The following is a 13,680-nucleotide window of genomic DNA, read 5'->3' on the forward strand; positions in this document are numbered from 1 at the left end:
TTTATGTAATTGACTAGCGCTTAGTCCAGGGAAAGATTTCCTTCACCTCAGCTTTAAAGAAATTAGATTAATGTTATGGACTCTTTAAATGCTTACTGTTTTGATTTTCTGATTTTCTTTCTCTCTTTAATGTGTGTGTGTGTGTGTGTATGTATATATATATATATATATATATATATATATATATAAAACAAGATTTATTAAATGCATACCAAACTTCAAAATCTTATTTCAGCAATACCCTGAAGACCCTGCAGAATTCAAACCACTCACAGAGGATGAGTAAGTAATGTTCAGAATTATGGAATATTTATTGATGATAAAAAATTTCAAGAGAATTGTATAAATCTTTATTCACCTGTATTGTTACAATTGCCAGCGATGGGTTGGTTACCCTTAAAGTATACTCTCTCTCTCTATCTCTCTTGATCTGGAATCAAATGATGGAAAACTTCTATTTTGACATTGAAATATAAAAAGATTGATCTAAGACCACTGTCTTAGTGTCTCCCTATTTAGGATGGAATTCTTGTTTGGAAGAATTTCAAATGGAAATTACCAATCGGAATGAAATGTTTGTACATAAGGAGCTCAATAAAGTTGTTCGGAATTTCCATGGTGTTTTGTCGAGAGATAATTGCTAAGATAGCTTAGAGGTTATGTGAGAAGCTATTGACTAAAGCATTTCTAGAAACGGCATTGTACTGATGTTGTATACTGCATTGACTGTTGGCTACCCTAATACTTAAACATCTTTCTTGAAGAGTTTACTCTAACATTTAAGATTTGTGTTTATTTTATTTTCACATGGCTTTTTACGTATTTGCTTATGTGCCTACATTGGACACCACTTGGTTTCCAAGGCAGATGAAATAATTTTACTATTGTAACTTTAATTTCAAGTACTGTAGACATTTCAGTTGTTCATAAAGGTTTATTTAGATATATTTAGCTAGCCTGAAATTTTCATTTTAGGTATTTTCCCTCGTGTTTGTTTAAAAATCACAGATTATGTTTTTTTAATTATTTAAACCATTTTTTTTTTATATTGTGAATCAAAATTATTTTAGACACCATTACTTTAATCTTCGTAGAGCATCAATCTCAAAATAAGAGTTGCGGATATCTATATCCTTTGTGTGTGTGTGTGTGTTCTGATAGAGAAAATGTCACCACACCCAACAATCCTAACTAACCTACTTTATGTTAGCACTATGCAATGGTAGCAAAAGTGGCTTGATTAGTTGATTGTCCTAACTTTTAAGACAATCATGTTAATTAAGGCAATTTATTTTATCATAGCAGTCTTTCAAAATGCCATTTACTTTTCATTGTTATGATCATAAAAATAGCAATAGATGGAAACTTTCTAAGCCATTGATATTTCTTGACACTGCACAACGAAAACCCTTTCTGAGTCATTTTGAAATTTTCAGCATTTAAAAAAAAAATGGCTTCAAATAAATAGCAAAGTGACTCTAGAGAAACACAGCTAGACTGACTATAGACATGCATTTTGAATGGATTGCTTTGCATCTTGGGCAAGTATCTTCTACAATATCTGGGGGCTAGCCAAACTGGATTTGCAAAATGAAAATTGAAAGAAACTGATTGGGTTTTTTTTTCTCTTTTTTTTTTTGTTTTGGTGTTTCCTTGTCATTGCATGGTAGATGTAAGCTTGCATCATCATCATCATCATCATCCTCGTGGTGTCATTCATTTTTTCAGTCTGCTTAGAAGGAAATATTACCTTGCTTGGAAACCAGTGAGGACTGGCAACTGGAAAGGGCATTCACTCACAGAAAGATAGAAAAATGTGCTTCAGCATTTCTGTGTCTGATGCATCCAAGCGTGGTAAAAAGTTCAGTAAAACAATAATGAATATTGGCTAGATTAAAAAAAAAAAAACAAAAAAAAAACCCATTGCAAGTTGATAGTGTATCCATGATAGATGAAAGAGGGTCAGAAAGAAGTAAAGTCATCCAAAGCACTCATAAATAATAATTTGAGACTTTTTGTTTTTTAATAGACTTCTACCTAAATGATTATTATTACTTACTATTTCTACCTGAATAATTGCTGCAGCAGAAATGTCTTCAATATCTTTTTTCGATCCAAAGTTAGTGATGTAAATAGGTAAATACATTTGCTGGTTATTTACTACAGCTTCTCTAACCTTCAATGAGATAGATTTACAATTTCACTACTGCAGTTATGCAGTGGAAACTGTGAGTAGTTTTTATTCAGTACATTTATTTCTATAATTTTCTTTGTAAAAAAACTGGTTAATTTGATAATATTGATTTCTAACTTGAGCACAAAGCCAAAAATTTCAAGAGGTTCTGTAGATCAAATTTGACATTGGTAGTAAACATGTATTTAATCATGTTTGAAAGGCTGAAAGGTAAAGTTGACTTTGGTAGGAATTGCCGTGTGGTACTTATGTCTTTTTATTTCTATGAACAATGTTGATGTCATATTACAAGTTCTTCAATTCAGCTTGGTTTCTGTTCTCAGTTGTTTCTTCTTAACTCACACAATTTGAAATTGTATCAACATCAGAGCTATCTAGTTTTCTTTCTCTGTTATTAAAATTCATGCTTAATGAAATTATTTTCGTAATGTTTTAGAACATAACCTTAAGATTTTACTAGTCAAGTAAGTTTCCTACAATATTTCTTGCCAAATAATTGTTACAAGATAGGAAGGAACTCCATCTCGAAATGGTTGCTTGTATGTTCTAACCAGGCTCTATATTTTTAATGGGCATACATGCATGTGATGTATAAATTTGTGGTTGATACAATAGGTTTATATTAGCCCCTTAGCATTGATACAATAGGCTTATATTGTTTATATTGGCTCCTTAGCATTTAAAACATTTCATATAGAAGAGAAAAGAAATCTTTCCATCATTGTACATGTTGATTTTGCTGTCTGATGTTTTATTTTAAGTATTTACAATGCAGAATCTTGTCCTGTAGATTACATAGGATAAAGAAAGAAAAGAGACAGAAAGATCTACAGAGGAAGCAGAAAGCAGCTGAAAACAGAAAACATTTAGCAAATGTTAGGTAGGTCTGTCAGTTGTTTTTTTTTAAGGTTCTTTTTAAATGTTGTAGTGTTTGCTTGGAAGTTTGGAGTAAATGAGAAAAACCGTTGAAGGTTCAGTTAAGTAAGGAGTTAATTTGGCTGATGATAATGGTACCAATGCGAAGCTAAAACAAGAACAAATGGTAACTGCATTCTTTGATGTGACAATTATATCTGACTAAGAAAGCTTTGTTCCTTTGTCAACAGAATCTTGAATGTGTTGGCACTTTATACTCTGACCTTATTTCCTCAACTCCCTTTTACTAGTGCCCATCTTTTCAGCAATATTTTCAATTCAAGAACTACTTACTCTTGTAAATCAAATCTATCATGTCAATTATGTAGTAAACCAATGAAGAAAAAGAAAAAAAGACAATGTCCATGTGAACTAAAACTGCTGGAAGATTGCTTTTTTTTTTTGTGATGTTAGAAGGCTTGTTTTTACCATTTTAAGTGTAACAAATCTGAACCAAAGCACTGAAGATTAACCCAAAATGTTTCAATGAAAAAAATCATGTCCAAATTTCTTTAATTTGAATTTAGTTTTTTTTTCTTCTTTATATCATTCCTCTATGCTTTATTAATTTCAAAAATTTATTTTTTGAAATTACTACTTAAAATGTATATTTCTAGGCAATGTTTTAAATGTGATGATTTTATTATATGTGAAACATGTATTTTCAGAAACTAATACAATTTTAACTAAACCAGAAGTCCTATCCTGGTTAACCAGGGACAAAGCAGTGAGATTTTGATAATTCTGTTATGATAGTTCTGCTGTAAATGATAGCATCACCAATGTTGAATTTTTATTTTTGAGATATTGTTACTGAGTTTGATTTGAAAAAAAAAAAAAAAGTTTTCCTTTTCTTATTTCTAATGTTTTATTGCTGTTGATAAAGCCATTCCTTTGTTTTAGATCTAGTTGTAATAAAAAATTCTTTGGCTGATGATTCAACTACTGATTTCTTAATTACACTGTTTAAAACAAGAGGAAATATCAAATCGTGATCTTCATTCCCCCTTTGAAGGGGATTTACGATGTAACAGAAATGGTTCTGTTAAGGAAAACTACATTGTGGATTTGGTTTGCCTATAACATTCCTCCTCACTAAGACAGATTTTAAAACTATACAATCATAATGACTGTAATTGAAAGTTTTTTTTTTTAACCTGTCAAAGATTAGGTTTTGATTTTTGAGCGTCTAAATCCATTTTAGAGAATTTTTGTAAAGGAACTCTTAGTAGTGTTACACAAAAGTAACAAAATAAAAATACAGACGAAATATTAATTCTATATTAAATAGTTTTACTTTAAAAAAAGCTGGTTTTCTTAAAAATTTTCCCTTATTAATTATAGCAAGATTTTCCAAGCTGCAGAGTAGTATAGTAATTTTCCTATGGACATCATTTTGAAAATGCAGATATCTAATTTTTTAGTATGTTTTTAATGTTTATATTTTTGTTTTCATTTCAGAGTTGTTCAAAAAAATCTTGTTTTTGTTGTGGGTCTATCTCAAAGGTTAGCAGAACCTGACGTATTAAAAAAGCATGAATATTTTGGTAAATTTGGAAAGATCCACAAAGTTGTCATTAATCAAAGCACATCTTATGCAGGGGCCCAGGTATGTTTTAATTTACATATTATATACACATTTTATTTCAAATGTTTGTTGCTACTGTTCTATCTAGACATGCTTGCATGTGTACAAGGTGTAGTACTAAATAAATAGACTGGTGTTTGTCAGTTCTTCAGTTTATTTTTTTAAAGCTATTATAGTGATGGCCATGCTAGAGCACAACCTGTGTAGATAGCTATTAGTAGGCTTATATTAAAGTTATATATTTCTCACTTAATTCTTCTTGACTGAGATTCTATTACAAGGAAATATTAGGATTCATTGCAGGGGGATTTCCTGATTATAGAACTTACATGGACAAGTTAATATACATCATCAGTGCTAACATTACGTACTTAAGGTGCAATTCAAGCATTGATTTTGCATCTAGGTAGCTACAAGGATTTTAACTGGAAATGAAACTTCTCCTTTACATTGTTTCCCTTCTTAAAAAGGATACATTTTTAATTGTAACTTGGTATGGCTGTGACAAAGGGTCATCGGAAGCTTCAGTGAAAAGGTGTTCTCTCACTTTCAGAGAGTCACAAAGCTGCATAATGTTTAGTAACTGAATATCAAAAATATTAACCAAATGGACAGTAGAAAGTATTTTGTTATTATCAAGAGGTTAAAAAAGATACAGTAAGATATCAGCACATTAGGTTTCCCAAACATGTTTCGACATGTATTGCCAACCTTTCTAACTAATTACATTACCAATCATAAATGTTTTATATTTGATTTCTGTAAGTGAAACAAAATGGTTAGAGTTTAAAACTGAAATAGTTGTGAGATAACTTTCTTTATGCTTTACTTCTGTCGATGTACAGAGAACCTATCTTTTGAGATTGATGTGTTATTTCTGTTTATTGCAGGGTCCAAGTGCCAGTGCATATGTAACATACAACAGATCTGAAGATGCTCTGAAAGCTATTTTAGCAGTCAATAACGTTCATGTAGATGGTCGGACACTGAAAGCATCACTGGGCACAACAAAGTACTGCAGTCACTTTCTCAAAGGAGCGCAATGTCCTAAATCAGTAAGTCACGGTGTTTAAACAGGCCAAATGTTTCATGCTTCTCTATGTTTGGAGCTTGCTGAGGAGGCAATCTTGAGGCGGGATGGAAGGTTTACAATCTTGAGTTGGAAGACATTTGCTAAATATTTATTTCAGTTCAGTATCTCATGGTTTCCTCTGCCGAGACATATTGAGCCAGTGTGGCAGAGTAGGCTCATCAAACCATTATGATCTCAAGCTCAAATGCACAGCCACTACATCAGACCATGGTTGGTGGAGAGAACATGCTGAGGCCCTTGTCCTGCTGTAGACTGAACATGGACAATCCAATCCAGTCCAATCCCGTGGTTATCTGACTTAAGAATTAAAATACTTCACCTACACTTCCCTGTCTAAATTGAGTCAACGAAGAAGCCTCAGAAAGCTATAGTCATTTGATCTGTTAAAGGTAGCAACCATATCAACAGGAAATTGCAATCTATTGCCCTTAAAAGAGGATTGGATAATATAATCCCATCTACATTATTGAAAAAAAAAGAAAAAAAGAAATGTGAAGTGCTAAACGAGTACTTCACTTTTCTCAACTTTATCCTCTACCTGGGCTCCTGAGCAAAAAAAATAGTTGCTTATACAGTTCAAGAGTAACAATTTCAGGAAAACAAATGGACAGAATTGGCTGCATCTTCTTTTTCTGTGCGTGTTGTTCATTATCACTTTACCAGGAATCTGGCAGAGATGACATTTAACCTGTTCCCACTATAGTGAGAATATGGCATTACAGGGTTAAAATTCAAAGATTTTACCAGTCTAACTTGAACTCGTCACTTCATATTGGTCAGTGTTATATGCTCACCTTAATGACATTTTCCTTTCTTTCTCTCCTTGCAGGATTGTATGTATTTACATGAGTTAGGGGAAGAGGCAGCAAGTTTTACAAAAGAAGAAATGCAAATGGGGTAAGTCAATCATTTGATGTAACTCTTCAATCTAATTACATCAATTTTTAAATGTAGAGCAGCTTTACTTCATTGTAGTCATCATTTAAAGATGTTTTGGGTATTCACTTTTCCTTTCATTTTTCTTTTTATTGTAATTAGTGTAAAAAGAAACATTGTAATTTTACTTTCTCCTTTTTTTTTTCCACTCTTCAGTAAACATCAAGAATATGAACAGAAATTGTTAGAACAGTTTATGAATTCCCAAAACTTAGCAAATAACCACGTAACATCCAGTAAAACTATAACTTCAAGGTAAGTCATCTTCATTTCTAAAACTCTGTTATGAATACCAGATACATTTCATATTACTGCAAAAGCTGGACATAACTGATGTTTAAATTATTTGTCCTGTTAGTGAGTTAAAACTGGATTTCCAAAGTATTTCAACTGAATAATTTTGAATAGATTATGCTTACAATATTCCTACTTATTTTACACTTAAACCTTTCCTTACCATATTTCTGTTGAAATATTCTCCTTTTGCTTCAATTTATTTTTAAAATAATTAAGAAATTAGCACAGTTTTGTCACTAAGTTGGTACTTGAAACTTAAATGAACATGAAACCTTGATGGAAGGTTTGAATTTAGATCACTTTAAAACAGGATATTTGTGTCCTAGAACCAGGGGCAGTCTCTGGTGGGTTGGTAACAAAAGGGTTAAGGTAGTTTCTGTTATGTTTCAGTATTGAACTGCTCTATTTTGATGGATACAGGAAAATAAGTAGGGCTTTTAAACAGCTAGATGTGTGGACCCCTTGTACAATTAAAATCAGAATGTTTCATAATTTTGATTGCTATTATTTGATAATTTTGGTTTATCAACGTAAATTCGAGATGTCATTCTTACTGGCCAAGGAAATGTTTGAAATCTCTGAATATGATTAGAATTGCTGAGATGTGATTGTTTTTGTTCAGTTTTCTGCTTTTCACAGTGTCCAAGAATGAATGAAGAAAATGTGAGCTTATATCCTTTTCCATTCATCTGCATTCTGCATTTGGTCCAACATCGGTTTTGTGATATATCAGCCTAGTTCTGTTTATCCAAGGATTCTATGGACGCTCTTCAGGGATGGTGCCAATCACTTGAAAAAAAATGAAGGCTTTTGGCCACTTGTTTTAATGTATTACAGTGGACAAGACTAACTTCATTTCAAACAGATCAAAGCATTCTCTTACCTCTGACGAGGGCTTTGAGCTGTGATTTTTATACAACTGATTCATTTAATCATGATATTACTATTTCATGTGTTTATTTAAACCTTGTGTTATCACTTTTCTGTTGAAATACACTGCTTTTGTTTTAGTTAATTTTGAAAATAATGAAAAATTTAGTAAAATGATTTTGTCATTCTTGATGTTTGGAACACAAATTAACATGGAATTTTGAGGGACGGTTTTAGCTCATCTAAATCATGAAGTTTATATTATAGGGCTATTGGCGGTCTCAGGTGAGCTGGTATTAAAATGAGTCAAATCTTTGATATTCATCTATAAATTTGGTCTTGTTAGTGTAAGGAACATAATCCAGTTTATATAGCATGATTTAATCTCTCCAAATATATGCTCTATGTACAGACCTAGCCAACCCACTCTGTTTGAAATTAGAAATCAGTATGGAAATGAAGTTGCTAATATATATGTTTGTTTATTTTTAAGTAGGAAAAAATCCTCGTCACCTGTCACAGTTGAACAGTCATCTCCACCCCAACAGTCAACACTACTCCAGCAAACAACAGAACTGCAGTTCCTCTCAACAGGGTCCTCTTCCTCCTCTTCTTCCTCTTCTTCCTCCTCTTCCTCTTCAGCTTCTTCCACTTCCTCTTCTCTGGTGGTGGGATCTGGTTTAGCAGCCAGTCAGCAACAAGCAGCACTCAATGCAAGCAAAGATGTCTGGCCAGTTCTGAACAGTGGTGGTGGTACAAGCAATGCGACTACTGTTGGAACCACAATAGTGGGGAGTAATGTCACACCAGTTGGCAGCAAAGCAACCAGTGCTGAGAGAATCCTCAATGGTAACAAAGTGCCCAACACAACTAGACATCATACTCACAGACCAAGCACACCAACCAAACAGAACAAATGTCTTAGAGACAAACGAGATCCTGATAAATTATCAATGTAAGTTTTGCTTCAACTTTTTAATATTTTGATTTCATTCTGCTGTAATTGGTTATTTGACTAGTTTTTGTAGAATCTTGAAGTCTTTCAGGTGCTTGGACAAAAATCTTTAAAATTAATGTTTCTACAATGATCTTTGCAATATCATCTGAATGATTTACATTTCTATTATTTGTAAACTTGATTCTGTTTACCAAGTTATACAATCTGTAGATAGCTTGCATCCTAAATAGATTATGAATTAGTCAGTTGAGTTACTATTTTATTATTTTGTATAATGTTGCAAGCTTGCAGAATTGTTAGCAAAATGCTTAGCCACATTTTGTTTGTTGTTACGTGTTCTGGGTTTCAATTCCACAGGGGTTGACTTTGCCGTTCGTCCTTTTGGGATCGATAAAATAAGTTCCAGTTGAACATTGGAATCAATCAACATGGCCCCTCCTCAAAGACTTAGCCTTGTGCCAAATTTTGAAACTAATTAAGATACAAAAATAAATTTATTTCTCAAACGCGTGATAATACTATAAATAGCTTGATCAGGATAAATTATCCATATAATGCAGAAAAATACGTTATCGGCATTATATGGATAAATTATCCTGATCAAGCTATTTATAGCATTATCATGCGTTTGAGAAATAAATTTATTTCTGTATCTTACAATACATCTCAATGCTTCTAAAGACAAACTTTGTTTGTTTACTTTCATTGTAAAGTTGAAACTAATTATTTTACTTCCATTTTATTTTACCTCTTGCATTTTTTGCCTTTAAAGTTACACAAAATATTTTGTATATTTGTAACATTTTGAGTTTTGTTTTCGTAATTCTTTGAATCTTATTCCTGTAAAAATAAAAAAAAAATAAAAAAAATAAAAATCTCCTTCTGTACTTGTTGCAATTACATTCTACAGGGTAGAAAATTACAGTAATGGTTCAATTGATTCCCCAAATATTCGGGTTTCAACATCGTCGTCCTACTCAGCACCATCGCCAACTTCAGCAGTCCACATGAATGATGCATTTGCTACCGCGATGAATCCATCTCTAACATTTATGGGCATAAACCAGGTATCACGACAAGTGCTGGAAAAAAGGAATGCAGACAGTCTTTCATTTTTCAGTGGTAATGGCTTCTCTAGTGGCAGCGAGAGGGAGACAACAAAAAATTCCACAATCCAGCATTCTACGGGTGAGGCAATCAGAAATTTATTATCTTTTAAGGCAACAAGCTACCAGAATTATTAGCATGCCAGACAAAATGTTTTGCGGCTTTTACTCAAACTTTACATTCTGAGTTCAAATTCTACCAAAGTTGACTTTGCCTTCTTTTTAGGGTTGATAAAAGAAATACCAGTAATGTACTGGGTTTGATGTAATCACAAGCTTCCTTTCCCAACATTTCAAGCCTTGTCTTTTGTAGAAAAAGTTACTATGAGTTGGCAGAATCATTATGTTTATGTATGTGTATATGCGTACGTGTGTGTATGTATATGCGTATGTGTGTGTGTGTGTGAATATATGTGTGTGTGCGCGCGCGCGTGTGTATATGCGTATGCATATGTATGTGGCATTTCACATACACACACACATAAGCAGAATGTTCAGTGGTATTTCATCTGTCTTTATGTTGTGAGTTCAAATTCCGTAGATGTAATCGACTTGCCTAAAGAATTTGCTGGTCTTGTGCTAAAATTTGAAACCATTATTATTATTATTATTGATATAATGTCTGATGATACATAGTCACTGGCATTCTTCAAGGCTGACATTGTAATGGTTTCTTACCCTTGCCTTGAAAATGGTTGACATGTTATGATTAATTATTCTGCTGTAATTTTGTTACAAAGAAAACAAACCAGAGGATTGTAAACTAATCTTGAACTAAAATCTTGATTTGTTATTTAAAGCCATAATAGTTGTTCTTTCGACATTTTAAGTTTAGACAAGACTCAGTTTAATTTACTCCTTTCTCTCTATTTTAGTATTTCACCCTTTTGTTACTATATTTCTGTTGAGATGCTCTGTGTTTCTTTCAATTTTTAATATAACAAAGAATTTAGTAAAATAACTTAGTTATCATTAAGTTAGGAAAGGTTTGGTGGAAGATTTTAATTCAGAACTTTTGAAAACAAGGCATTTGTACTACAGAGCCAGAGGCGGTTTCATCCGGGTTGGTATCAAAAGGGTTAATACTACATACAGTCCTTCTGTAAATTTTTTTGCCTTTTATATGTACTGGACTATCAGCCACCTAGTCCATTAGTTTTTGTCAGTTTTGCTTCTGTAGAATTATGGGTAATGAAAAAGAGAAGGAAAGAAATCTCGAAGTTCTATTTATTAAGCTTGTTTGTTTATTGAACAGGAATCCCGGAGTCCTTACCTTCTCTGGAAATCCCAGACACAATTCCAGTAACAAGTGCAACTGACTGGCAAGCAGCATTTGGATTTGCACCAAAGAGTGTTGATTATCAAGATGATGATCTTGGTAAGATATTGTTGTCAAATTTGGTTGTTTCTTTGACAATTCTACAATTTTCTTCCATAGAACTTGCTTCAATTAATTATTATTCTTGCTATATTTTGCCTTTTTAAAAAAAAATTTTTTTTTTTTAACTCTTGTTAATTTGTTTTACATTTTGATAATTTTCAGGTTTCGATCCTTGGAATGAATCTTCAAAAGCATTAGCTGATCTCATGGAGAAGGAGAATGGCAATAGAGATATCAGGGAAAACCCTAACAAATACCTGCACCACCACCACCCACATCACCACCACCCACAACAACAACCACAACACCCACCAACACCGCCACAGCAACAACCTCAGCAGCAGACTTTGAATATTGCACACCAAGCTTATAGAAATAATATGCGGCCCCCAATTCACACTCCAAACATACCACCAGGTTTCTCTATAGGTCATTTACAACAGCTGCAGCAGCAAATAAAGCAGCAACACCATCAACAGCAGCAGCAGCAGCAACAACAGCAACAACAGCAGCAGCAGCAGCAACAACAGCAGCAGCATCAACAGTTACATCAACAGATGTTCCGACAAGGTCTGTTCCTCAAACTCGTTAATTAGTTTGTTTCATCGTTGAGATTGATTTTTTTTTCTTTTCTGAGATTGATATCTGTCATGTTATTGTCCATAAAGAGGTGCAATTTGTGAAGTGATTGAAATCCAATCCTTGACCTACAGCTTAGGCCATACACACACGCATGCACACATGCATATACACACATACATACACACACATATGCATATATATACACACACCATTTGAGCGTGGCCATTGCCAGTACCGCCTGACTGGCCCTCGTGCTGGTGGCACGTAAAAGCACCCACTACACTCTCGGAGTGGTTGGCGTTAGGAAGGGCATCCAGCTGTAGAAACTCTGCCAGATCAGATTGGAGCCTGGTGCAGCCATCTGGCTCGCCAGCCCTCAGTGAAACCGTCCAACCCATGCTAGCATGGAAAGCGGACGTTAAACGATGATGATGATATCACTTAGATTGCTGATATGTAAAGATAGCACCAAAATATCACTGACTTTCTCCAAGTCTTAATCCCTCTCTCTCAATAATAATAAATAAATCATTAGTAGGAGTGGCTGTGTGGTAAGTAGCTTGCTTACCAACCACATGGTTCCGGGTTCAGTCCCACTGCGTGGCACCTTGGGCAAGTGTCTTCTACTATAGCCTCGGGCCGACCAAAGCCTTGTGAGTGGATTTGGTAGACGGAAACTGAAAGAAGCCTGTCGTATATATGTGTATATATGTATGTGTGTGTATATGTTTGCGTGTCTGTGTTTGTCCCCCCCCAACATCGCTTGACAACCGATTCTGGTGTGTTTACGTCCCCGTAACTTAGCGGTTCGGCAAAAGAGCGATAGAATAAGTACTAGGCTTACAAAGAATAAGTCCTGGGGTCGATTTGCTCGACTAAAGGTGGTGCTCCAGCATGGCCACAGTCAAATGACTGAAACAAGTAAAAGAGTAAAAGAGTAAATATAGCCAAATTCTAACTCACTGCTTGAAATGCTGTGATGCTCAAAAATCAAGGGGAGATAAATCAAAAGAAATTCACTTGATAAAATGCAAAAAAAAAAAAAAAACCCCAGAAAACTACATGGGACAAACAGGAAGTTTTTTCTTAAATGAAGTTGAACTTTGTCCCTTACACTGAAGAGTGCGTAATTCCTGTTTTTTTTTCCTTCTCTGCCCCCAAACAACACTATTTGAGTTTGGATTATGTGCTGTTCCGGACTTGGCCACAGTTGTGGTTACATGCCAGACTTTCGATCAAATATACAGATGTATAATTATACTTTGTATAGGCATGTGATTTTGAACTCCCACTCAATGTCAATTCATATTTTTGTAACTATCACCCTTATATATATATAAATTACACATACACACACACCGATCCAAAATTTGCAGGTAATAAAACAATGCAATTTAGGAATGGATCTTCTCTCTAACCCTTTATTGGTATTGGTGTTAACTTAGTGGTGGTGCTCTAGCATGGCTACAGTCAAATGACAGACACAAGTTATACATATATATATATGAGGGAACCCGTGGAAGAGGTAGGCCCAGGAAGACCTGGGCTGAGGTGGTGAGGCAAGACCTTCGTACATTGGGCCTCACCGAGGCGATGACTACGGACCGAGACCTTTGGAAATGGGCTGTGCGTGAGAAGACCCGGCAAGCCAAGTAAGATCGTTGCCAGTGCCGCTGGACTGGTTCTTGTGCGGTTGGCACATGAGATGCACCATTTTGAGCGTGGCCGTTGCCAGTACCGCCTGACTGGCTCCTGTAGGA

At 34.3% G+C, this 13,680-nt stretch overlaps 1 protein-coding gene across 5 annotated transcripts in view; it reads left to right on the plus strand.

Annotated features, from left to right (window-relative positions):
- LOC106880921 (putative uncharacterized protein DDB_G0271606) overlaps positions 1–13,680 on the plus strand; it is a 78,185-nt gene that overhangs the window by 56,682 nt on the left and 7,823 nt on the right. For 4 of the 5 annotated variants that reach the window (XM_052971491.1, XM_052971488.1, XM_052971490.1 and 1 more), the window contains 10 exons: positions 236–282; positions 2,985–3,074; positions 4,571–4,718; positions 5,588–5,752; positions 6,620–6,687; positions 6,883–6,981; positions 8,387–8,848; positions 9,762–10,039; positions 11,213–11,335; positions 11,501–11,908. In XM_052971491.1, the coding sequence (XP_052827451.1) occupies positions 236–282; positions 2,985–3,074; positions 4,571–4,718; positions 5,588–5,752; positions 6,620–6,687; positions 6,883–6,981; positions 8,387–8,848; positions 9,762–10,039; positions 11,213–11,335; positions 11,501–11,908 (1,888 nt within the window). The remainder of the gene's footprint in view (positions 1–235; positions 283–2,984; positions 3,075–4,570; positions 4,719–5,587; positions 5,753–6,619; positions 6,688–6,882; positions 6,982–8,386; positions 8,849–9,761; positions 10,040–11,212; positions 11,336–11,500; positions 11,909–13,680) is intronic. The other variant, XM_052971492.1, reaches the window with a different exon arrangement.

This window comes from Octopus bimaculoides, chromosome 11 (genome assembly GCF_001194135.2).
Source record: "Octopus bimaculoides isolate UCB-OBI-ISO-001 chromosome 11, ASM119413v2, whole genome shotgun sequence".
Taxonomy (NCBI): domain Eukaryota; kingdom Metazoa; phylum Mollusca; class Cephalopoda; order Octopoda; family Octopodidae; genus Octopus; species Octopus bimaculoides.